At 36.6% G+C, this 25,240-nt stretch overlaps 1 protein-coding gene across 1 annotated transcript; it reads right to left on the bottom strand.

The window, feature by feature from the left end:
* Positions 1-214: 214 nt before the first annotated feature.
* On the bottom strand, positions 215-940 carry LOC122070348. Its single transcript, XM_042634486.1, has one exon. It carries the CDS (start codon positions 938-940, stop codon positions 215-217), a length of 726 nt encoding a protein of 241 aa, XP_042490420.1.
* Positions 941-25,240: the final 24,300 nt, after the last annotated feature.

Here is a 25,240-nt window from a genome sequence, read left to right as displayed (position 1 = left end):
ATTGTGATCTAGTCTGTCGTTGAGATGTGCTGATCCCATCTTCACTCTCTCCTTTATGTTTCTCCTACACAACAACAAATAAACATGCGATATTTATTAAACAAGTTTCAACTAAATAAATAAAGTGAGTTGCATTTACCTTTATATTCTTCTTTTTACTAGTACATCCATCCTGCTTAGCATCTCTAGCCCTCGGGCATGTCCTCCTATTGTGTCATTCCTTCTTGCAGATGTCACACCTAATTGATGATGATCTCTTCCTGAAATCTGAAGGAAGTGCTTCTCCTGCTTCTCTTTTCCTGATTTTGTGAGGTCTACCTGGTAACCTCTTCAGATTTGGTGGTAGTACTCTCTCATTAGGAGCATCATCCTTCAACACTGCCAAATCTGGAAGTAGATGGATCATCTCTTTGTATGTATCCAAGTATTTTCCAATACTGAAAAATGGATCACAATAGTTGACCAACTCTCCCCTTATGTATGATATAGAAGCTGCAGCATGGACACAAGGTATACCAGTGCTTTCCCAAACTCTACAATCACATCTGTAATGGTTCAAATTAACCACAAATCTGTTTCCAAATCTATCTAAGACCTCAAATTGACCTTCACTTGCCGGTTGACACATGCAATATCTTGCTTCTTGCTGAACCTTGTTCAATTTCACCATAACCCTTGGTGTTACTTTACCCTCCCACATGGTTGCCTTCTCATACCTTTTATGTAGCCTACCCATTATTTTCACCCTTAGGTGATCAACCAATGTGAGAATGGGTTTGTTCTTTAAGTCTCCAATCCAGTGATTAAATGACTCAGTCATATTGTTCGTTGTATGGTCATTTCTTGCTCCTACATCAAAGGCATGCCTTGACCACATCCTCGAGGGGTTTTCATTCAAATACAAGTATGCATTTTCCTTAATCTCCTTGATGCTATTCATTTCCTTTTGAAACTAAAGTTCAGTTGAAGCCTGTGATGCAGCCCAAAAATGTAGTCTCAATAGCATACCAGGGTGCTTTGCCTTCAGGTTTTGATATAGATGCCTACTGTAGATTCTTTGGTGAGCATAAGGAAAGATTGTGGAAATCACAACTGACAGCCCCTATACAACACATATGGAAAATGTTAGGACATGTAAATGAGTAATTCAAAATACATATAAAAAAGAAAAAAAGAAAAAAAGAGAAAGAAAAGTATATGCCCCTATACCTTCTGTCTGTCTGACATGAATGTGAGTGACATATCATCACTGTCATCGAGTAGAGCATCTCGTAAATTATCCAGAAACCACGTCCAGCTATCTTTACACTCAACTTCAACTACACCATATGCAATAGGAAAAATACCACTGTTTCCATCAACAGATATTGCACTCAATAGAACCCCTCCATACCGGCCCTTGAGGTGGCAACCATCAAGACCAATGAACGGTCTACATCCTCTTAAGAAACCCTTCTTGCAAGCATCAAAACAGACAAACAATCTTTTAAAAATCGGATTATCTGACATACGGTTCCTGTTCTCAAACTGGAGCTTAAAAATACTCCCAACATCCTTCTAAAGTACCAACCTAGCATAAGCAGGTAATTTTGCATATGATGTGGAATGGCTTCCTTCATTAATCTCTAGGGCAATCCTGCGTGCCCTATACAGCTTGGTATAGTGGAACTGAAGACTGTATGTTTTCTGCATGTGATCAGCCATGGTCTCTATTTTCATTTCTGGTTGAACCTTCAGCTGTTGAAGAAGTTTCATTGCTATCCATCTAGATGTAGCAGACTTGTTCTTGGTTGCCTTAATACATGTATGAACTGGGTTATATGTCTTTACCATGTAGGTGATACCATCTGATATTGGTGAAGCATGTAATCTCCATGAACAATTTGGTGCTTTGCATATAACTGTAACTCTAGTTTGTTCATTTTTCAGCCTGATAATATCAAACCCCTCTTGTAGTATATACTCTCTCAAAGCTTCCCTGAAATGGTGCACATTTTCATATACATTACCTTTAGCAATCTTCACCTTGCCACCTTCACCCACATAGTTCTGTTCACCAAATTTTCCATAATACTCTTCAGATTCATATCCATATAGGTCATCATCAATTAGATCCTCATCATTTTTTCCATACCCATCATCCTCTGTAGATTCACTGTCATTCTGACCATCTTCTTTTTCACTTTCATCATCCCACTCATCTTCGCTGCCAATTTTTCACTCTTCATCAGATCCAACCATGGAGTCATCCGAACACGCATTGCTGTTGCTAATAGCCCTGACAACCTCATCAGACACTCTCAGTCTCTTACCAGTAGCTTCACTTCTGCTACTAGCTCTTCCACTAGAAGTAGCAATGCTCACACACCTTGCAATGGTCTTGGTATCTTTACCTCCCCTAGCAATAGCTATAGCACAAGCAGTAGCACTTTCACTTCCACTTCTACTACTATTAGCACCAGTAGTAGCACTACATACAACAACTTTTCCCTTGCTCTGACCAGGACCATCACCATATGGTTGTAGAGCCTGTTGACATTGTCCACTAGGTTCATCATCAAGTTCACCATCTCTATCATTAACCAGATTGCTAGGGAACCGGTTAACTGTAAATTCATCAGTTGCAGACTTGCTGTGAACAATGTCATCCACATATATATTTATCATATCACAACTATGCAAGCCAAACAACTCATACACTGATGGATCATCTGTTACCTCCTTTATCTCATTGTTTGGTAGTATACACTTCGCTTGGAAAACTACATTATGACCCACAGGCACATGTGTGATGAGTTCATTGTAGATGTCATACACCATGTCCAAGTAGCCATATAAGTTTGGATCAACAATTTTAACTACAGTCTTCCCACTCCAATGGTATTCAATAGCACACTTAACATTCATTGCTAAAGAAAAATTCAGGTGTGAAAACAGAGAAAATTAGTAACATTACTTAATACTCATTAGAATGGTAAACTCTTCATCAAACATTTCAGATAATACACAAGTCAAAGCATTTATACATCCAAAAAAGAAATTTCCAAATCAAAATCAAGGACCAATCATAGCAATGCATAATACAGAGAACCTAATCATAGGATTTTTCAAATATCAACTATTTTCCCATATATATTTTCTCATAACAAAATAATCTGGTTAAATCATCCATCCACACTTAACATAAATAATTGATCTTTTCTAACTTTCTTGAGGGATGAGGTTGTCATTTTTCCCTCTCTATCCGGCCGTATAATAAGATAATATATCATGTACAAAAGAGGGAGAGAATAGGTTTCACAGCAGCAACAGAACGTAAGTCGATAGAAATCGTGAACCTCTGATGCAGGAACTATAAAACCTCTAGATGATTGAAGACTAATTCACAGATATGCTACTTGATCACACATTAAGTTGATATGAATGGGTCACATACTTACCTTAAAGGTTAGAAGAAAGAGAAAAAAAGAGGGGGGGGAACCAATGGAAGTTCCATTTGGTTCTAGGAAGACTACAACCAGAAATTAATAGATTCCAGCAGAATTCCCCTCTCAGTTTGTGGCAGAAAAATTGTGGTGAAGAGATATTTATCAAATTTAAATAAAAAACAAGAACAACTTCTATGAATTTATCTTCCAAACTCCAGAGATAGATATCTTGTAGAAATTCTTTTTTTTTTTTTTTTTTTTTTTTTTAGAATTACATAATGAGAAAATGGGGCCATAAATAAATCTTTTCTGTGAAAAAGAATATTGTTCTCTGGAAATTTTCCTGAAATTGCATACTCTCGAGATCAAATGAACTCTAATACGGAATTATGAAGTTTTTGATGGAAAATAAAATCAAGGAACAACTTACCAGAAAAAGGAAAGAAACCAGAAGGCCATAAATGAGATTGAGACATCAAATTAACACCATTAAAAGATCATCATCAAACAACAGTCCAAAAAAAAATTTTACTTTCTTTTTTCCCCACTCCAAAGTGCATAAACCCCTTTACCTTGACCAGAAGCACATATGCTAGAAAGGGGAAAAAAAAAAAAACAAAAGGAACCTATACCTTTCATGCAACCATGAAAGTTGTTGGTTTTCTCTTTGTAACTGACGGGAAGTAGAGCTTGCTTTTGAGAAATTTACTAATTTATCTGTCTTCTTTTTTATTCAAAAAAATAATAATATAAATAAAGAATTGAGAAACTATGGTATACAACGCAGTGTCTGATTAGGCTTCTGATCGGTGCTGAGAATACCAAAGCCAATGCTGTGACTAAAATCCATCGAAAAAGGAATTCATTCAGCCAAAAACTAGCAGAATTCTAAAGAATAGGAACATTAATTCTAATGTCTAGGCGGTGTGAAGGTTCATCAGGATAAGTGAATTATTCTAAAGAACAGGAACATTTATAAGAGAAAATTGCATCTTCTAGATGCTATTACACTACTTAATCAATCCTAGATGAAAAATTAAAGAAAAATCCCCATCTCCAGTATTCCATAGGATATAAACCCTAGATTAACCAAGGAAGAAGAACCCTAAATGCCCAAGAAGAAGAAGAAGCCGAACCCTACATACCTTGGGAGAGAGGTTCGGACGCCCGAGGGGGGAGAGCTTTGCACGCTGGAGGGGGGAGAATCGCATGCCGGAGGGAAGAGAATTGGACGCCTGAGGGAAGAGAATCGAGTTGCAGGGGGTGGCGTACTGTCGTTGTCTTCTTCTTCTTGTCCGGCCGAGTGAGTGAGAGGAGTGAGATGAGAGATGAGAGATGGGAGATGGGTTTAGAAGATGGAAATAAAAGAGAGGGCAATATTGTCCTCTCACAATAGGTGGGGGTATTTGGGTATATTATAAAAAAACTAATTGGTTTTCATTCATTTATCACGGTCGGCTAACGGCAGGGACCGATTTGAAATTTTTTGAATTTTTAGGGGGTGGCTTTGACTTTTCGAAAAGTCCAAGGGTGGCGTTGAATAAGGACCGACGTTCAGGGGGTGGCAATGCAATTTTCTCAATTTAAAATTTATATGTTCCTTTTACTAGATATTTTCATCTCAATACTTATGGTTGTAATTTTCCTTTTGATATACAATTATTGCAGGGATCAAGCAAAGATAGTTGAATTACTTGTCAAAAGGGCTTCAGATGAATTGGTCAGTAGCACACAGTTGGCTGAATGTAAATTCCCTATTGGAATAGATTCTCATGTAGAAGATTTGTTGTCTTTATTAAAGAATGGATCCAATGATGTTCAGTTTGTGGGAATATGCGGTTTTGATGGCATTGGGAAGACAACCATTGCGAAGGTCGTTTATAATCGCATTCTTCAAAACTTCAAGAGGCATAGTTTTCTTTCAGACATTAAAGAAAAAGCAAAGCAATGCATGGGTCTTGTGTCTTTGCAGCTGAGACTTCTAAAAGATATTTTTAAAACAGATTTTGACATAGGTCATTATCATAGAGGAAAAAAATTGATAGAACAAAGACTTTGTGAAGAAAATGTTCTTCTTGTTCTTGATGATGTGGATAGTAAAGAGCAAATAGGTGCTTTGGCTGGTGGACTCAATTGGTTTGGTCAAGGAAGTCGGATCATAATAACAACCAGGGATGAACATATTTTGAATGTGGCTAACATTAATAAAGATAAAATCTATTGGCCTAAAGAGCTAGACTATGGGGAATCTCTTCAACTATTTAGTTTGCATGCTTTTTCCATGAATGAATCTCCTCAAGATTTTATGCAACTTTCACATGATGTAGTACACTATGTGGGAGGGTTGCCTTCAATTCTAGAGGTGTTGGGATCTTACCTATCAGACATAAACAGCAAAAAGGAGTGGAAAAATACATTGCGAAAATTGAACACAGGTAAAGCTTCTATCTCCGGTCTTGCATCTTTACACATGCAGAGAAAGAACACACATCTTATGACATTTCTACGCATGCAAAGAAAGAAAACTTGTCCTATGAAAGATAATTTCTTTGGTTGGTGCCCCCTACTTTATGGAACCATTGGAAACAACACCAATGTTGTTAGAGTATCTAAAGCCCTTGGAAGATGTCTGGATCTAAATGGCTCCACAGCTACTGGAAGAGTTGGTAAGTGGTTCACAATAACAAAGAATCGAGCTGGAATATTATCTAAATTAACCAGAGGAAATCTGAATCCAAATGTTCCATAATTACTGATAGAGTTGGTGAACGTTTCAAAATAGTAGGGATCAGAGTTTGTGGCCTTGGCAGAGTTTACATGGATGTACTCTATGATGGGACTCTGGCAGCATTCAAACATGCCAATCCGCAATCTAAACAAGGCCTGGAAGAAATACCTTGCAAATTAGGGTTCGATTTGGAGTACTCAAGCCGAAGGGAACTTTTTAATATTCTTGCAATGTATATATTCTGTAATAAGGATGTACAAGATAGTCCTTGGTTCATTTTTAACTGAGATTTTGTATTTTGCTTGTTTGGTTTGCTTTTCTGCTGATGGCTAAGTCAAAGGTGGAAAGCAATTTGAAATTTTTATGTTTTTTGTTGTTTTATATTTCATGTAATTCATTCATTGTTTTATAATATTATTTATTTGCTGGCTTTTAACAAAAAAAAAGAAAAAAAAGAATAATAATAATAATAATAATAATAATAATAATAATAATAATAATAATAATAATAATAATAATAATAATAATAATAATAATAATAATAATAATAATAATAATAATAATAATAATAATAATAATAATAATAATAATAATAATAATAATAAAATAATAATATAAATTAATAAATAATAATAATAATAATAATAATAATAATAATAATAATAATAATAATAATAATAATAATAATAATAATAATAATAATAATAATGCAATTGAGAGAGACAAGGATGAAGAAGCTCTTGATGATGTAGTCGATCCAATGTAATTAATGGAGATTTTTATTTATTTGGTTTGTAATTCTTTGTTTGGATGCTAAACTGCTTTGGGACTCACCAATAAATCTTTATTATTGTATTAGTAATTCAATTTTGGTGCGGATTTTTTACTTTTCTTTCTTTTTGATAACCCTATTGGATTTGGTTGGAGGTTGGAGGTTGGAGGTTGGAGGGTGGGGGGTGGGTGGTTAAGGATTTGTGTTGTGTCACAACTTGTAACACATGTATTTTATGCGCACAGCTTGTCACACACACAACGGAGAGTTGGCCAAAGCTTGTGAAAAGAATAATGGGAAAATCCTGTTGTAACCATATAAGATTAAAAAAAAAAAATATTTTATTTTATTTTAATTTTCAATATTATCTTTATTTCGATAATGATATTCAAACTAGATCGATCAAACATCAATAGCCGATACTAATACGATATAACGAATACAATTAATTCAATACCAATACCTAGAACCATGCTCGATATATATTGCTATTCACCGTTGGCCTATTAAGATATATGACTTCTCTCAACGGATTGCATGCAATTACAGATAACATGCTTTCAAAAATAAAAGTTGTCTCGTGGGTCAAACCCAATCATATTTCACATTACCTTGCTTACTACGAATACAATACATAAGATTTCACACTTTCACCGGCACAAAAGATACCAAAACCAATTCTTAGAATGCAAAAGTTTCAAACAACTTTACCCATATATGGTTATAGTCATAGTCTTCATATAGAAAGCCGAAGAATCTGTAATTTCATGGCATGATGGTTGTTACTGCACGTTTCTACCTGGTGTAGATGTGCAGAACACAGATTAGAAGCTGGCCTGGAGGGAACTCCGGAACCAGGCTTCGATGCTTAAGTCAGACTCAAAACTATTATAGTGTATAGTGTATAGTGTTTAGTGGATTGAGATCTTACCTGAAGGGCGGGTTGGGTGCCCCTTATATAGAAGATATGAGCCTTTCTTATTGGTCGAGCAACTCGAACGCATGTCCACAGGCCATCCCCCCATTGGTGACACTATCCTACATGGTTGCTGACCTGGCCGGAGTCATAACAGCCAACCCAACTTGAGTTAATATCCCTTAACGGCTAACCTGACCAAGGTTAGATATTCTAATGGTTAACTCAACCAGGGTGAACCTAGGTTAGGTAGCTTGGGGGTTAAGTAATCCCATTTGACCACAGTTAAAAGCCCCGAGTCAGGTAATTTTCGAATCCCGGTTAGCTTTCTTAGATAAAGTTGCCAGAGTAAGGACCTTCCTTAGGACTAGGTTAGTGGGTCGGGAACTTCCTTTGGGAGTTGATGCAGTAAAATTTGATCGGATGATCTTCCTTACAAGACTGGGTACTCCACGCTTGTCTTGCACAAGAGAGCAAACAAAAGAGAGTCAGGCTGATCCGAAAGGGGACTCTCTCATGCCTAAGTCATAATTTCTCCACAACAGTTACTTAAGAGAATTTCTTGAGGAAAGACTGATCAATGTATCTTTAGGGGTTTACCTTGCTATTTATTGGCAGTGAGTCCAAGTAGCGCTCAAAGTAGTGCCGTGTGGGACAAGGCTGGAGGTTGGCTGTCAGGAGGCCGAGGTGAAAGCTCGGCTGTAAGCAAACCAAGGCGATAGCCCGGCTGTAAGGAGACCGAAGTGATAGCCCGACTGCCAAGAGACTGAGACGATAGCCCGGCTGCCAGGAGACCAAGGCGATAGCCCCACTGCCAGGAGACTGAGGCGATAGCCCGGCTGTAAGGAGGCTGAGGTGATAGCCCGGTTGTAAGGAGACCGAAGCGATAGCTCGGGTGCCAGCAGACCGAGGTGATAGCCCGGTTGTAAGGAGGCCGAAGCGATAGCCCGACTGTAAGGAGGCGAGGCGAGAGCTCGGCTGTAAGGAGGCCGAGGTGACTGTTTCGTCTGGACGTGGCCGAGGCTGGAGCTCAGCCTAGATGTGGCCAATGTAGTGGTCTGATTTTGGCTCATCAGGAGCTATTCGGGTGGTTAGGGGCTTCCTTTGGGAGTTGTTCGTGAGGTCGGGGACTTCCTTTGGGAGTTGTTTGGGAGGTCGGTGAAGTGGGGCAAGGAGCTTTAGTTTGTGTCTATCGAGACTGTGGGTGAGACCACACGACCATTGACTGATCAACAAGTGTATATAGTATATCATATGCCCCCCACTCCTCGAGCTCCCAGTATTCAAGTTCAGGGTGTAAATACTGAAATGGCATATCAATGGTCAAGGGCTCATCTATGGTTTTTTAATATATTTATATTTTCTTATTGTGATTTTTCCCCCCCAATTCAATGTAGCCTGCCACTAAAGGTGCAATCGAGCCGGATTGGGTCAAGTTTTTTACAACTGAGGCCAACACTCCCACAAAATCAAGCTAAGCCAAAACCCAGGATGGGTTGGGATATCTCAGTCTAGGCCTGGTCTTGCAGGCTAAGGGTGAACAGGTCCTCACCTATTTTTTGTTATTTTATATTAATTTTACAGAAATATAAATTAATATTTATATTTTTAATGCACACCCTATAGAGGGCCGGGCTGGGTTCGTCCCAAGGAAATTAGGACCAACCCATCAGATTCCAGTCTTACAACTCCCATCCTAGGCCTTGAAACCCGGACTTGTTGGCCTAAACTTTCACCCTTAGGTTTAATCACCTTTGCAAAGTCAACATTGTATGTATGGAGAGCTCCATACAACTAGGAATTTGGACGATTGTTTTCTGGGCTCAGGGTACAGTGGTACACATCCCTTCTAGGAGCATTGTGGTCATTGTGCACCCCTTATGTTTGTGGATGACACAAGTCGCACGTAAATAGAAAACTTTGTTCTTAATTATTATGAAATAAAAATTTGAGGAAGCAACTAAGTAGGCCAGTAGGCATGCTTCTTTTGACCTTCCATGAAAAGCCTTTCATTCATTTATTTAAGGAGTTGCCTAAATAACATCCCTAGAGATGAATTTAGAATTTAAGACTTTCATTACATATTGACTTTTGTTTTATTCGAAAAAGTTAATATTTTGAAGGGTAAAAATGAATTTTAAAACTAATATGAAAGTATACCATTAAATAGATTAAGGGTACCACTGGAAGGATAAAGATGTAAAATCAACATGCCAACGAGATCAACTGTTGCATTCGTGTTTGATGATTTGTTTTGATGGAGAGATGAAGGCAGAGACTTGAAGTAACGATAGGGAAGAGGTGAGGAAGATGACTGATGAGTAGTATGCAGTCCGCAATGACGAGAATGTGATCGCTTTCAAAGCGGTAATCGTCCCTTGAAGAAGGTTTGGAGGTGAAAGACGATCTTCTTTCACTTCTGTCCCATTCTTCCAATCTATATGATCAATTTGAGACGATCCCTATTATTTTCTAATACCATTGTATTTAGGAATAATACGGGAATTTATTATCACTCCCATAAATTTGGTCTATATTTACTAAAACTCCCTTAGCTTTTACTATTTTACTGATGCTCCCTCATTTCTTGATTTTTTAATCTCTTTTTCCCTTGCTCTTTTTAAATGCTTAGATTACCATTCTTTTTCACTTGCAACCTATTACACTTTTTTCATATTGATTGGTTTAAAATATGGTTTGAACCAAACCACGTACAAGTTTTGTCTCATCCAATCATCAAGGATATTGACATAGCCGATGTGTCCTTAAAAATATTATTATTATTATTTCGCCTCATCAAATAATCAGGGTTGTTGTTTATTTATTTATTTATTATTATTATTATTTATTATTATTATTATTATTTTTTTATCTCATCCATCATCACCAATCTATTTTTTTATCGGTATTAGATTGGTATCGGTCTTCAGCCAATCTAAGGAATAAAAAAATTAAAAAAGCGTGGCACCCGATTGGAACATATGATACCAATATAGATATAGATCTGATATAAAATTATTCTTTTTTAAATTTACAATATCCTTGATGATTAGATGCGACAAAACTTGTTAATGGTTTGGTTCAAACCATGTTTTGAACCAATCATTTTGAAAAAAAAGTGTAATATGTTACAAGTAAAAAGGAAGGGTAATCTGTGTATTTAAAAAGAGCTGAGGAGAAAGAGATGTAAAAATAAAAAAGCAGGAGAATATCAGTAAAAAGATAAAAGGTAAGAGAGTTTTAGTAAATATAGGCTAAGTGTAGGGGAGTGACAGTAAATTCCCCGGAATAATATGATCTTCTTTCTATCTACGTGTTAGTTATTGCTTTGTCAAGATTTGTTTGAGAAGTGGAACTAGGGATACTGAGAAGTAAAATCTTCAAGAATAATATGTATCAATAGCGATCAAACTAATAAATTGTTGAGAAACCACTGATTGGGCGATGGTATTGTTGATTTTCCTTAAGTTTGGGTGCATTTCCATTTTTCGATTATCCGTTTGAGGATACGTTGTACTTCTGTTATTGACCATAGAGTGGCAGTTCAACGCTAATCCATGGTTGAACCCCACCACCCCACACCCCAAACCCCCACACCCAAACCCCCCCCCCCCCAAAAAAAAAAAAAAAAATTAAAAATTGTTGTAGGCCCATTACTAATATAGTTTATAATATGGATCAGGAGGTCCAGTTCCTCTTGATGGTTGGCATATGGTTATCCATTCCAAGAGATTCCCAGCCATTGGATATATGCATGTTGGAGAGGATCTCGTTGTTTAGAATATTACTCCCCCGAACCACCTTTCGTCTCTTTTAGTGTGTTTTTTTCTCAAAAAAGGGTTAATAACTTTTTCAATTTAAATTTGTGATCATTTCTATGTAATGCATGAGGGTATTTCTTTTTTTAATAATAGAAAAATATATTAAATGAACCTCATGCATGGCGGGTAGAATATTTATTTATTTATTTAATTTTTAGAAGCATAGCAGGTAGGAATTGAATTAGTACATTCTCAGGATTATCGATTCATAATTTCTCAATTTACTGGCAACCTTCATTTTTCCTAGCTACTATGAAGGGATGGATGAAAAATTTGATGTTAATAGGGGTGACAGACTCAATAAAAACTAACCCTAAAAGTCCCAACCCACGTCAAGCCTGGCCTACAAATCCTAGCCCAGGTCTTGGAGGAAATTTCAATTACAACCCTATATTTAATCACCTTTGCAAAGTCAACAATGTACAATGACAATTATTAGGAATTAAAAAAATAGAGGGAGCAACTCAAGAAGGCTGTCGGCATGCATGATGCCTTTCACAAAATGCTTTCTACTCGTTTATATAAATTATGATTTCGTAGAAGTGAATTGAGTTTGTCCATTATTTCCTATTAAACCTTACAGGGAATTTCAATTTCACACCCTAAACTCAGCCTGTTATGTTAGAAACTATACTGAACGTTTGTCCAAATTTAAAGTTACTCTGTTTGGTATGTATTCTTAAAATAAATACTGCTTCCAGTTAGAATGCATTTTCAAATTTGACCATTTTTTTCATTTTAAAGTGCATAATAGATCTAGAATAGAAATTCTAGATCTAGAATCTATTCCGAAAATGTATATCAAATACATCAAAAGTAAACTACAAATGTGACCGAGAAAAGAAGGCAACCCCCTTGACCTCTTCCATGTATTTAGATGACCTCTTGTTCAGAATTTTCAATGTCAATGGTTTTGCCCAATTCTTTGATGTTGATCCCTTGCATGCATGTTCAGAAGCAAACCAAAAGTCTTGAAGAAGCATTTTGAGAAGACAAGAAGAATTTTGAGCCCCATATTGTAGCTGTCGGCATGCATGATGCCTTCCACAAAATGCCTTCTACTCGTTTATATAAATTATGATTTCGTTGAAGTGAATTGAGTTTGTCTAATATTTCCTATTAAACCTTTCAGGGAATTTCAGTTTCACACCCTAAACTCAGCCTGCTACGTCAGAAACTATACTGAACTTTTGTCCAGTTGCTAAGCTTTGTTTGGTATGTATTCTCAAAATAAATTCTGGTTCTAGTTAGAATGCATTTTCAAATTTGACCCATTTTTTCATTTTAGAGTGCATAATAGATCTAGAATCTATTCCGAAAATGTATATCAAACACATCATAAGTAAACCACAAATGTGACCAAGAAAAGAAGGCAACCCCTTTGACCTCTTCCACGTATTTAGATGACCTCTTGCTCAGAATTTTCAATGTCAATGGTTTTGCCTAATTCTTTGATGTTGATCCCTTGCATGCATGTTCAGAAGCAAACTAAAAGTTTTGAAGAAGCATTTCGAGAAGACGAGAAGAATTTTGAGCCCCATATTGTAGAGACTTGGAGGAAAGTTTTGAGAGTGGAAGGGAATTTGAAAAGAGAAGTTACTGACTGATATTGATCTGATATGAGCAATTTTTCTAATCTCGATGATCCAATTTTTGAAACCATGGGGGGGAGCCAAAGAGATTCCATCTTTCACAGAATCGATCCCCTTTGACTGTACAAGAATATGTGGAGTTCAACATGTCTGGAAGCACAGGAGAACATTCTTTTGCTGATATTATTACCAGTATTCGATACTGGGTCATCCACGTCTGTCATATGAAATCTTCTTGAAATGTCGATATGAAATGCAAAATCTGTAGGAAGATTTGATTCAATAGTAAATGATTTTTTTTTTCTAGAAGTCAGAATTGTATTTAAAAAAAAAAGGAGTGAAAAATATAGTACATCAAAGGGCAACATAGTTAAGCAGGGACCCCACCTTCGGCATTGCCATCAGCAGGGCCCTCCAAAGCTATCTGCAAAATCTAAACCTGGGCTTTGAAAGCATATCACTTCTAAGTTCCTCTATAATATTGGAAAGAAATTCCTCCATAGTTCCAGAAACTCCAGTTTTGGCAGCCGATTTAGCAAGAAAGTCAGCTACAGGGTTTGCTTCTCTGTAACAGTGAGAGATCTTCCAGGAAATAGTATTGAGGTAATGTTGCAAGGAGATCCAATCCTGAAGAGCAAACCAAGGAATAGACATACCCTGAACTGCAGTGACAACAGCCACAACACTCTATCCACAATCTGGTTACCCCTTGATTCATGGCATGATGAATACCCTCCAGTAAACTCCTAAATTCCGCATAATAGTCTCTCATAACACCTCCACATCCAGCTCTTCCAGGATTTCCCATGGAGCTGCCATCAACATTTAACTTCGTCCAAAAGCAAGGAGACTTACACCAATTGATTTCAATAGTAAATGATTTCAATTCCATGTGACTTGCCATTAGGGGTGCAATAGTGCAACCGAGTTAGATTGGGCAAGTTTTTGAAAACCCAAGCCCAACCTAGGTCCCCAAGGGCTAAACTTTGCCTAGCTGGTCTCTGCCCCAGATCGGACAGGGAAAGGTTGGACTCAACCAAAGTACATAGTTTAAGACCATTTCAGCCTCACCTAGAAAATCCCAACTCAAGCCCTAAAACCTGAAATAGGGCCAAACTTGCACTCCTAGTTTAATCACCTTTGAAAAGTCAACAACGTTAGTATGGAGAACTTGATGACAATATTTAGGAATTAAAAATTAGAGAAAGCAACTCAGAAAGCCATCAGTTCCTCTTGGTGGTATCTTTACCTTGTATTCTTTCTTTTCTTTTCTCTGTATTTTAATATAACATTTATTTATTTATAAAAATAAATAAATAAATAAATAAATAGAAGCCATTCGGCATGCCACCTTCCTCTCGTTTATGTAAACTATGATTTAGTGGAAGGCAATTGCGTGACACAAAACTTCGTATTGAAAACCAATTTGTTGAATCAAGAGAGTTCATTTAGAGAAAAGAGCAATTTGAGAATTTTATCTTCTCTGCAACTACTGCAAGTTCATGGCGGCACTAGATGGGGCTTCCTCCTCCACTTCCACCTCCACCTCCACCTCCACCTCCACCTCCACCTTCACGATCGGCTGTACCACCAGTAATAAAAATCAATTTCTTCTCCTCGAGTCATTTTGTTTTGAAGAAACGAGAAAAGTAATATACTAAAGGACAAAACGTGCAAAGTTAAATTAAAAAAAAAAAAAAAAAAGTGACAAAAAAGGGTGAGTACGGTTTTGGTTGTTTTTTTGTATAAAAAAAAAATAATTCCCTTGATTTGTCTTTTGGAGAACCGTACAAACTTTAAAAAAAAAAAAAAAAGGTGATAAAATGGTAAGTACGGTTTGGTTGCCTTTTAAAAAAAAAAAATGACAAAAAGGTGAGTACGGTTTGGTTGTTTAAAAAAAAAAAAAAATACTTTTTACAGATTGTTTCTCTTTTGAGAAACCGTGTTTCTCTTTTGAGAAATCATACAAAAAGATTATATTTTTTATTAAATAAAAATAAAAAAAATAAAAAGGTGTCATGAGTTTTAATTGGTTGACTCATAACAGAACCATAAAGCATAATTATTTACATATTTACTTTTTGTGACATTTGGTTTAGTTCCTAGCACATTAAATATATAATTTTGTTATTTCATGTTAATTCTTGTGCACTATAGGGAATTAATATGCAACCCATGATGTTGTTCTGATCTATCATAATAGGAACACTTATGATTTTATATATTAAAATTTTATGTGCTTTTGTTTTTCATATTATTATTTAGCAATTCTTTGATGAAAAATTATTAAAAATATAATGGGCATACAGTTGCAATCCAGGTCTATAGAGTTTTTGTAATTTTAGAGATTAGACTTCCACTTAGTGGGCTAATTCCTAAAGATGCGGAATCACTATAGACCATCCGGATGGATTGCAGTTAAGAAAGCCATATGGCGAACGATGTGCTCTTGCCAACACAGGTGAGTCTTCGTTTGGTCGATTTTCCTTGATGGTGTGAGGGTGATTTTTTGAGTTTCACTATTTTGGAGGTTCTTGTCTTGCCACCACAGGTGATGAATCTACAATATGGTGTTGTTTTTTGGCGCCTCGCCTTACATGTGAAAGATTTCACTGCATGTTGGGCGATCTTGCCACCACAGGTGTGACCCCAATGATGCTGAATATTTTCCCAGTTTATGTTTTTCATACAATTGTTAAAATTGGTATTGGGATAAATCTGATTAATAAGCTCTAATTAGTCAGCTTTCATTATATTATTGGGATGTTGATATGCTTTTGGTAATTATTATTGCCAGCTATGACTTTCCAATTATCTTCCATCAAAGTCCTGAATGGTTCTAATTTTGAGGAGTGGATAGACTCTCTTACTGTGTCTCTTGCAATCATGAGACTCGATTATGCCCTGAGAACTGATAAACCCCCCAAGCCCACAACTGAGAGTGATGCTACTGCAAAAGCACTTTATGAAAAGTGGGAGGAGTCCAACAGATTGTGCCTGATTGTTATGAAGTATATTATGGACAAGACCATTAAGAAAATGTGCCTTCGAAAGAAAATGCTAAGGATTTTCTTGCAGCTGTTAATACAAAGTTTACCAAATTTGATAAGGTTGAGAAGGGAACATATTTGGAGTGGTTGTCATCCACTCGATATGATGGCACAAGTGGAGTACGTGATCACATTATGAAAATGACCAATTATGCTGCCACATTGGGGGAGATGGAAGTGAAGGTATCTGATTCTTTCCTTGTGTGGCAAATTATGCAATCACTTCCATCATCATTTGATACTCTTAAGACCTCCTATAATGCAAAAAAATTGGAGTGGAATCTTGAGGACAAGACTTCCATATTGGTACAGGAAGAGGAAAGAAAGAAGAAGGAAAAATGTAATTCTGCTTATTTTGTTTCCAATAATGGGGGTAAGAAGAAATTCAAGAAAAATTGGAAAGGCAACAAGTAAGAAAAATCAGGAAAAATAGAATAGAAAACCGATCAAAATCTGAAACCAAAGACTAAGGCTTTTAAGGGAAAGTGTTTCTTCTGCAAAAAGGATGGACATATGAAGACAGATTGCTATGGCTATAAGAAATGGCTTGAAAAGAAAGGTACATCTTTAGCTCTAGTGTGTCTTGAATCCAATCTTGTAGATGTTTTCCCTGATTCGTGGTGGATTGATACTGGAGCAACTATTCACATCACTAATTGTTTGCAGGAATTAAGAAGCATGAGCAAACCAAGTAAGGGAGAGATGATGATCTACATGGGAAATGGAGAGAAGACCAAAGTTGAATTTATAGGAGTAGTTAGATTACTTTTATCCACTGGTTTTGTTTTGAATTTGAATGATGTGGTTTATGTACCGTCGTTTAGACAAAAACTTGTTTCGGTATCTAAACTTAACAGTTGTGGTTACACTTTTAATATTGGCAATGGGAAACTTACTCTCTATTCTGGTTCTCTTATGGTTGGATCTGCCTTGTTATATGATGGTCTTTATAAATTTGATTTGGATATTAGTTCTTCCAAATATGCCAACACTTCTTCTGTTGTAAATTATGTGGTTACAAATCCTAAACGTACTAGATTGGATGAAAATTCTTCTATGTTGTGGCATAAACGTTTAGGACATATTTCTAAACAGAAGATAGAACGATTGATTAAGGATGGTACACTTCCTTAATTGGATTTTTCAGATTTTAGAATTTTTATTGATTGCATTAAGGGGAAACACACTAGAGCTAAAAAGAAAGGTGCAACCAGGAAGGATGAAGCCTTGGAGCTAATTCATACTGATATTTGTGGTCCATTCACTCCTACTACCATGGGTGGATACAGATATTTTATTACTTTCATAGATGATTTTTTCCGTTTTGGTTTTATTTACCTTATTCAAGCAGAGGTAGAACTTAAAAGGGAAAAGAAGATAAAAAGTGTGAGATCTGATCGAGGTGGAGAGTTTTATGGTAGATATGATGAAACTGGGCGTAACCCTGGACCATTTGCCAGATTCTTACAAGAATGTGGTATTGACGCTCAGTACATTATGCCTGGTTCACCTGAGCAGAATGGGGTGGCTGAAAGGAGAAACCGTACCCTTATGGATATGGTGAGAAGCATGATAAGTAATTCAACTTTACCTGATTTCTTATGGGGTGATGGTTTGAAAACAACAATATATATTTTGAATAAAGTGCCTAGCAAGTCTGTTCCCAGAACTCCCTATGAATTGTGGACTGGTAAGAAGCCAAATTTATCTCATTTTCATATATGGGGATGTGCTGCAGAGATGAGACCTTACAATCCTCAGATGAGGAAGCTTGATTCAAGGATCATTAGTGGTCATTTTATCGGTTATTCTGAAAGATCAAGAGGATATAGATTCTATTGTCCTACACATTCTACTAGAGTAGTGGAATCAAATCGGGCAGTTTTTGCTTTGAGGATGATTTATATTTTCAGTATGCTCAACCACGTAACTTTGTTTTTGAGGAGGAACGTGTTCTTGTACCTATGCCTGTGACACTACCGTCTACTGTATTACAGCCTCACATTGAACAAGAGAATGTCCCCACTCAAGAACCTGTGCAACCTATAGTGGTTGAGCTTGCACCCTCTGTTGTTGATGAGATTCAGGACCATATTGTTGCTGATGTTCCCTTGAGGAAATCAGAGAGAACTCGTAGGCCTGCCATATCTGATGACTATGTTGTTTATTTACAAGAACATGAGTTTGATATTACTTTGGATTCAGATCCAATCAGTTTTGACCAGGCTGCCAATGATCCCAATTCATCAATGTGGATGGTAGCCATGCAAGATGAATTGAATTCTATGTCTGTTAATGATGTTTGGGATTTTGTTGAATTACCAAAAGGATATAGACCGATTGGTTGTAAATGGATTTTCAAGACCAAACGGAACTCTAAAGGTGAAATTGAGCGTTACAAGGCCAGACTTGTAGCAAAAGGATTCAGTCAAAGAGAGGGCATAGATTACAAGGACACATTCTCACCAGTCTCAACAAAAGATTCTTTCAGAATCATTATGGCTTTAGTAGCATATTTTAATTTGGAACTTCATCAGATGGATGTCAAAACAACATTCCTAAATGGAGATCTTAAAGAGGATGTTTACATGCAACAACCCCTTGGCTTCAGGCAAGTTGATACAGAGCACCTTGTGTGCAAACTCAAGAAATCTATTTATGGTTTGAAACAGGCATCTAGACAGTGGTATCTTAAGTTCGATGAAGTTATCACTTCTTGTGGTTTCAAAGAAAATCTTGTGGACCTGTGTATTTATCTGAAGATCAGTGGGAGTAAGTTCATTTTCCTTGTGCTTTATGTTGATGATATTTTTCTTGCCAGCAATAATGTTGATCTTTTGCATGAAACAAAACGATTATTATCAAGTCACTTTGATATGAAGGATCTTGGTGAGGCCTCTTATGTTTTGGGCATTGAGATTCATCGTGATAGGTCTTGTGGCGTTCTTGGTTTGTCTCAGAAATGTTACATTGAGAGGATATTAAAAAGGTTTAATATGTTAGCATGTTCTCATAGTAAGGCTCCAGTTGTAAAAGGGGACAATTTTGGCAAGTCTCAATGTCCACAGACAGAATTGGAGTGCAATCAGATAAAGAACATACCTTATGCATCTGCTGTTGGTAGTTTGATGTATGCTCAAGTTTTTACACGGCCTGACATTGCCTATGTTATTAGTGTACTTGGGAGATATTTGAGCAATCTTGGTGAAGCGCATTGGGTAGCTGCTAAGAAAGTCATGAGATATTTACAGGGCACTAAGGATTTTATGCTTACTTATAGAAGAACCGATTCACTTGATGTAGTCGGTTACAATGACGCAGATTTTGCTGGATGTCTAGATGACCTCAAGTCTACTTCTGGATATGTTTTTGTGATGGTAGGTGGGGCTATATCTTGGAAGAGTGTCAAGCAGACACTCACTGCATCTTCTACTATGCAAGCTGAGTATGTGGCGTGTTATGAAGCCACTGTTCAAGCTTTATGGTTAAGGAATTTTATCTCAGGGCTACAGATTGTTGACTCTATATCTAAACCATTGAGGATGTTCTGTGACAACTCCGTTGCGGTTTGTTTCTCTCATAACAATAAAAGTACTTCAGGCTTTAAAGACATTGACATTAAGTATTTTTTTGTCAGAGAGAAAGTTCAATAGTCACAGATTACAATGGAACAGATTGCTATATAAAACATGATTGCAAATCCTCTTACTAAGGGCTTGACTCCAAAAGTCTTTCAAGAGTATGTCACTAATATGAGACTTGTTAGTTCTTTTGATGCATTTTATTAGTGGGAGTTTTGTGCAATATGTTCGCATTTGACTTTCAGTTTTATTTTATATATATGATGCATTATTATTGTTCTCAAGAATATATATGCATTTTTATGGCCATTTGTTTATATGTATACACTTATTTATTTGCCTCCTACAAAAAAATTGAGGTTATATGTGGTATATTTACCTCATTCGGTATCTGAGGTTCCAGTCAATACACACACATCCAGTCGCTAGCAAACCCTCGTTTGATTGAGGTCTAGTGCTAGTGTTGTGGGACATCCGGACCCAGTCCCAATGAGCTTCTTTGATTGAAGCTTGAGCGTTTGGGAGACGCTTGTTGTTAATGAGACCTTCAGTATCTGTCTCATAGGGCTCATTTGGTTTTCAAGCCAGGTTCAATTTGGAAATAGATATGATGATCACTATTGTATGTTATTTCCATACCACACTTTCATACTGTTCAGCTCAAGTCGGTGATATTATGAGCACTTTGACGTGTGTGGTCTCATATCGCTTTAGATGTGATGATCAATACGGTTGGGTATTTGTAATTCTCATTCGGACCAAAGCATTTGGTTTAAGGTGCACTCCATTCGACACTGTTTTGTTTGTGGCCACATTCAGTTTATCTAAATCGGAGAGTCGTTTTAAATAAATTTTAAAAACTAAAACTTGTGACATATGCTGCCCAAGTGGGAGATTGTAAGATTTCCTATTAGATGGGCTAGCATAGTCAAAGATTTATTTCCAAAACTGATTTAGTGGTGTTGACTACAGATGGAGTAAACAGAAAGAATCCAATATTATTCGTAAGTGATCTCTATGGAGATATTGGATTCTATTAGCATACCTTAATGGTATAAAATATCTATTACTATGTGTGGACCTAAGGTATTGTTTCCTTAATGGGGAGAAAACCTTAATTTTATTGCAGGGTTGATCCCTACCCTCACCCCTATATATAGTTATCACTGACCCATTAAGTGAGACTAATGACCTAAAGCAAAAGGGAAAGAGAGTAGACCAGACCAACATTGATCCTGTTGTATGAGGAGCATACAAGAAGACATTGAGGAGTTCTTATTCTTTAGCCATGGATTCAGGTATGCCTAAAACGTGTTTTTTTTTTGTAGTGTTTGTCGTGCATGTTTGTCGATCTTCATGAATCGTTCCGTATTTATTTTCTATCACCTAGGCCCAACCTATATCCCCAGGTGCTCAGCTTTGGCCCATCCCTGCCTGAGGGGCAGGGCAAGGTCAGGCTTAACCGAAGGGCATAGTCTAGGACTTTCATTTTTATTTATTTTTTATTTTTTTATAATATAGAAAGTCTAGAACTTTAATCACCTTTGAGAAATTAACAAGTTAAATATGGACAGCTTGATGATAATAATATGGAATTAAAAATTAAAGGAAGCAACCCAGTAGGCCACCTTCCATGAAATAATGCCTTCCACTTGTATATGTAAACTATGATTTTGTAGGAAGCACTGAGGTTGTCCTTCCTTTTATATTTCTCTTGTTTGATGAGATCTTTCAGTCTTTGAATATTGTAAAGAAAGTTAGGAATGTTGTTTTGATTGCTCTTTTATATATATATATATATATACATATAGATATATAAAAGGATCATTTATATTAAAAAACAAAGAAAAAAATGAAGGTTGGAATCCAAAGATAACCAGATACAGAAAACAAAGAGAAAGGAAAAATATCTAACATCATCTTCGGCATGCTCATCAGTAAGGGAGGAGATCCATTACTTCATCAAAACTAAAAATAAATGAATCTAAATCTGACTCTTCTTGCAACATCCATTCTAAGTTCAGAATTCAGACTGAATCAAAATAGGAAAAGATGGAAATGTACAAGAAGCACCAGTGCTAGCATCCTATTTTGCTAAATAATCAATGATCAGGTTCACTTCTCTATTTAATATACCCATTTCTATTGCTCATAAATGGCTATATAAAATTCAACATATAAACTCTCCATTGTGGTTATAGACAATGTGTGTAAGTTTCTATTTTACCAGTTTGACAAATATGGTTCCCAAGTTCTAAGGTGATAGTAATAGGAAATTCTTGCATTTTGAAGGAAACGGAGGCATATCGGGACTTCTCGTACGCTATGGTTATGCTAGATTTGAATGGTCATGAGAGACGAAGGTGGGTCTAACCTGTATATATTTTTATTGGAACTTTCCAAATCAAAGTGGGTAGGTAGTAAATGTAATGAAACTAACTAGGGTGAATTGAAAAATTCACATCAAAGGGTTCCACCATTTAGACAAATGTTCTACAATGCAATGAGTTTGAATGGGTAATTTCATTTAATTTGAAAATAGGTTGACCTCATGACCTCTTAATTTAAGATGTTGCTCTTTACCAACTGAGTAACCCCATTGAAATTAAATAATATATTTTATTATTCATTAGAAAAAATAAAACAAAAGTTGTCCAAAACTTCCTACCAAACCTCCTATCTAGGGAATAATGGGAGGCACGCCCACCCACTCCAATTGGTTTGACGGCTTATCCTGTAGAAGCCGGCCTTGATCAAGCTTGAGTCTTTGGTTCCAGCCTCCCCACAACATATGCCGTGAAGCACTCCCCCACCCCTCTCACCCTCGTTGATCCCTATTGGCCAGCACCTAGGGCATCCCACTTACCCACCCCTCCCCTAAAAAAAAAAAATCCATTTCTTAAATGCTTGTTTGAAAGGATTCTTTAGATGCCATTAAAATGGATCCAAATACTCTCAATAGAACCCATAGACCATAAAGTGATCCCACAATTAGGAGGACCCAGATACATGTCTTGAGGCCACCCCAGCCATACAGATGACATAACAGTAATGGTTTGTCCTTGTGGGTCCAACCCAAACATGTTTCACACTACCATACTATGAGACAATTTGTATGATTTCATAGTTCCACCAGCGTAAAAGCTACCCAAACAAACTCTGTCCAAGCAGGCACCACACAGAAAGCTAAAGAAAGAGTAATTTCCAAAAGCATACCTCAACGACTTCAAAGGTCGGGTCTCCCTTCTCATGGTGGTGGTGGAGCGACGTGCTTCCATGAATAGTCAAACTTGGACACAGAAAACTACTGATTGAGCAAGTAAGCACGTCGCCTTCTACTCGTTTAGGAAAGTTAGAATTTCGTGGAAGGCAGTTTAGTCAACACAAAACTTCCTATTAGAAACCAATTTGTTAAATCAAGAGAGTTCCTTGAGAGAGAAAACAGCAGTTTCAACATCTTATCTTCTCTGCAACAACTTCAAGTTCATGGAGGATTCTTTCCACAGCTGTGGCACCTTCACAACTACTGGATTTTCTAGCTATGATGTGTTCCTCAACTTCAGGGGCGAAGATACTCGTAATAACTTCACTAGCTTCCTTAACTTAATTTTGAAAGACAAAGGAATCAATGTTTTTATTGATAGTGAAAATCTGTGGACTGGAGAAGCCATTGGACCATCCTTGCTTAGAGCAATCGATGCCTCCAAAATCTCTATCCTTATCTTGTCACAAGGATATGCCAACAGCAAATGGTGCCTTCTGGAACTTGCTCAGATTCTTCAATGCAACATATCCAACGGTCAACTGGTCTTGCCCATATTCTTCTATGTTGATCCGTCACATGTTCGGAATCAAACCCAAAGTTTTGAAGAAGCATTTCGAGAGCACGAGAAGAATTTTGAGCCCCATATTATAGAGAGTTGGCGGAAAGCTTTGAAAGTGGTGGGGAGTTTGAAAGGAGAAGTTATTGACAAAAATACGTAAGTCTAATTCCACAAAATTACTTTGATGGTATTCTCATTATCATATCTTAAACTTTAATGGATTATCTCTTTATTTCATTTCATTATCACTAAGATTTTCTTATGGCTAAAAAATCTTTAAACATAAGGGTTGTAATTTCTTTAGACAAGAATGTTGCCCTCATTTCTACCCATTATTGTTTATAATGAGTTTCTCTAAGCATGTTGAATGGGATATACAAATACAAGCTCATAGTGTAAATAATTACAAGAAGGAAATATCCCACTTGAATGGCAAACATGGAAAATTTGGTGCAATGGTTGGACTAGGGATATCTTGTTGATCGATCATATATTCATAATTTTTTGGTGCAACATCTATGGTGGACGTATTAGAGTCTTCCCCTTGTATCTCAAGTGGTTCAAGATTTTTCAAGAAATAAGGCATTTCAAACCCATTTTTGCATATTATCAGGGTTTTTTGTTTTTTGTTTTTTTTGTTTTTTGTTTTTTTAATGCCCAAAATTGATAAGTTGATCGTAAAGATTCAAATTTCTTCTTATGAGGTAGGGTATTTAATAGCTCATTGTCACTTAATGTTGGAATAAAGTAGTAAATTAGGCTATCTTTATAATCTATCACCACTCCAATGATATTTGTGTTTAAGCCATCACACCCCTATTTCATATATAATGATGTTTATTTCCAATTTTTACTCGTACTAAATTCTAACTAATGTTTATTCTGATTGCTTTTCAATAAATGATTGAGTTTTCATCTCATTAATTGTTGTGATTTTCTTTTCTTTTTTCTTCTTATATGAAATGATTGCAGGGATCAAGGAAAGGTAGTTGAATAAATTGTGAAAAGGATTCTAGAAGAATTGGTCAGCAGCACACATTTGGATGAATGCAAATACCCTATTGGTATAATTCCCGTGCTGACGAAATATTATCTTTATTAAGTATTGATTCCAATGATGTTCAAATCATAGGAATCTGTGGTTCCCGTGGCATTGGGAAGACAACCATTGCTAAGATTGTCTATAATCGCATCCTTTCAACCTTCAAGAAGTATAGTTTTATCTCAGATGTTAGCAAACAAGCAATGCAATGCATGGGGCTTGCGTCTTTGCAGAAGCGACTTCTTAAAGATATCTTCAAAACAGACTTTGACGTAGGTCATTATCATAAAGGGAAAAAATTGATAGAACACCATCTTTGCAATGAAAAGGTTCTTCTTGTTCTTGATGATGTGGACAATAAAGAACAGGTAGATGCTTTGGTAGGTGAACTCAATTGGTTTGGTCAAGGAAGTAGGGTCATTATAACAACCAGTTCTGAACATATCTTGAATGTGGCAAAAGTTGATAAAGATAAAATCTATTGGC

This window comes from Macadamia integrifolia, unplaced genomic scaffold (assembly GCF_013358625.1).
Source record: "Macadamia integrifolia cultivar HAES 741 unplaced genomic scaffold, SCU_Mint_v3 scaffold891, whole genome shotgun sequence".
Taxonomy (NCBI): Eukaryota; Viridiplantae; Streptophyta; class Magnoliopsida; order Proteales; family Proteaceae; genus Macadamia; species Macadamia integrifolia.
The sequence above is the reverse complement of the archived record's forward strand: the minus strand, read 5'-3'. Positions and strand labels throughout refer to the sequence as shown.

Excerpts from the sequence above, each read along its gene's own strand:
- LOC122070348 (XM_042634486.1), bottom strand. The coding sequence starts at position 940 with ATGAATAGCATCAAGGAGATTAAGGAAAATGCATACTTGTATTTGAAT.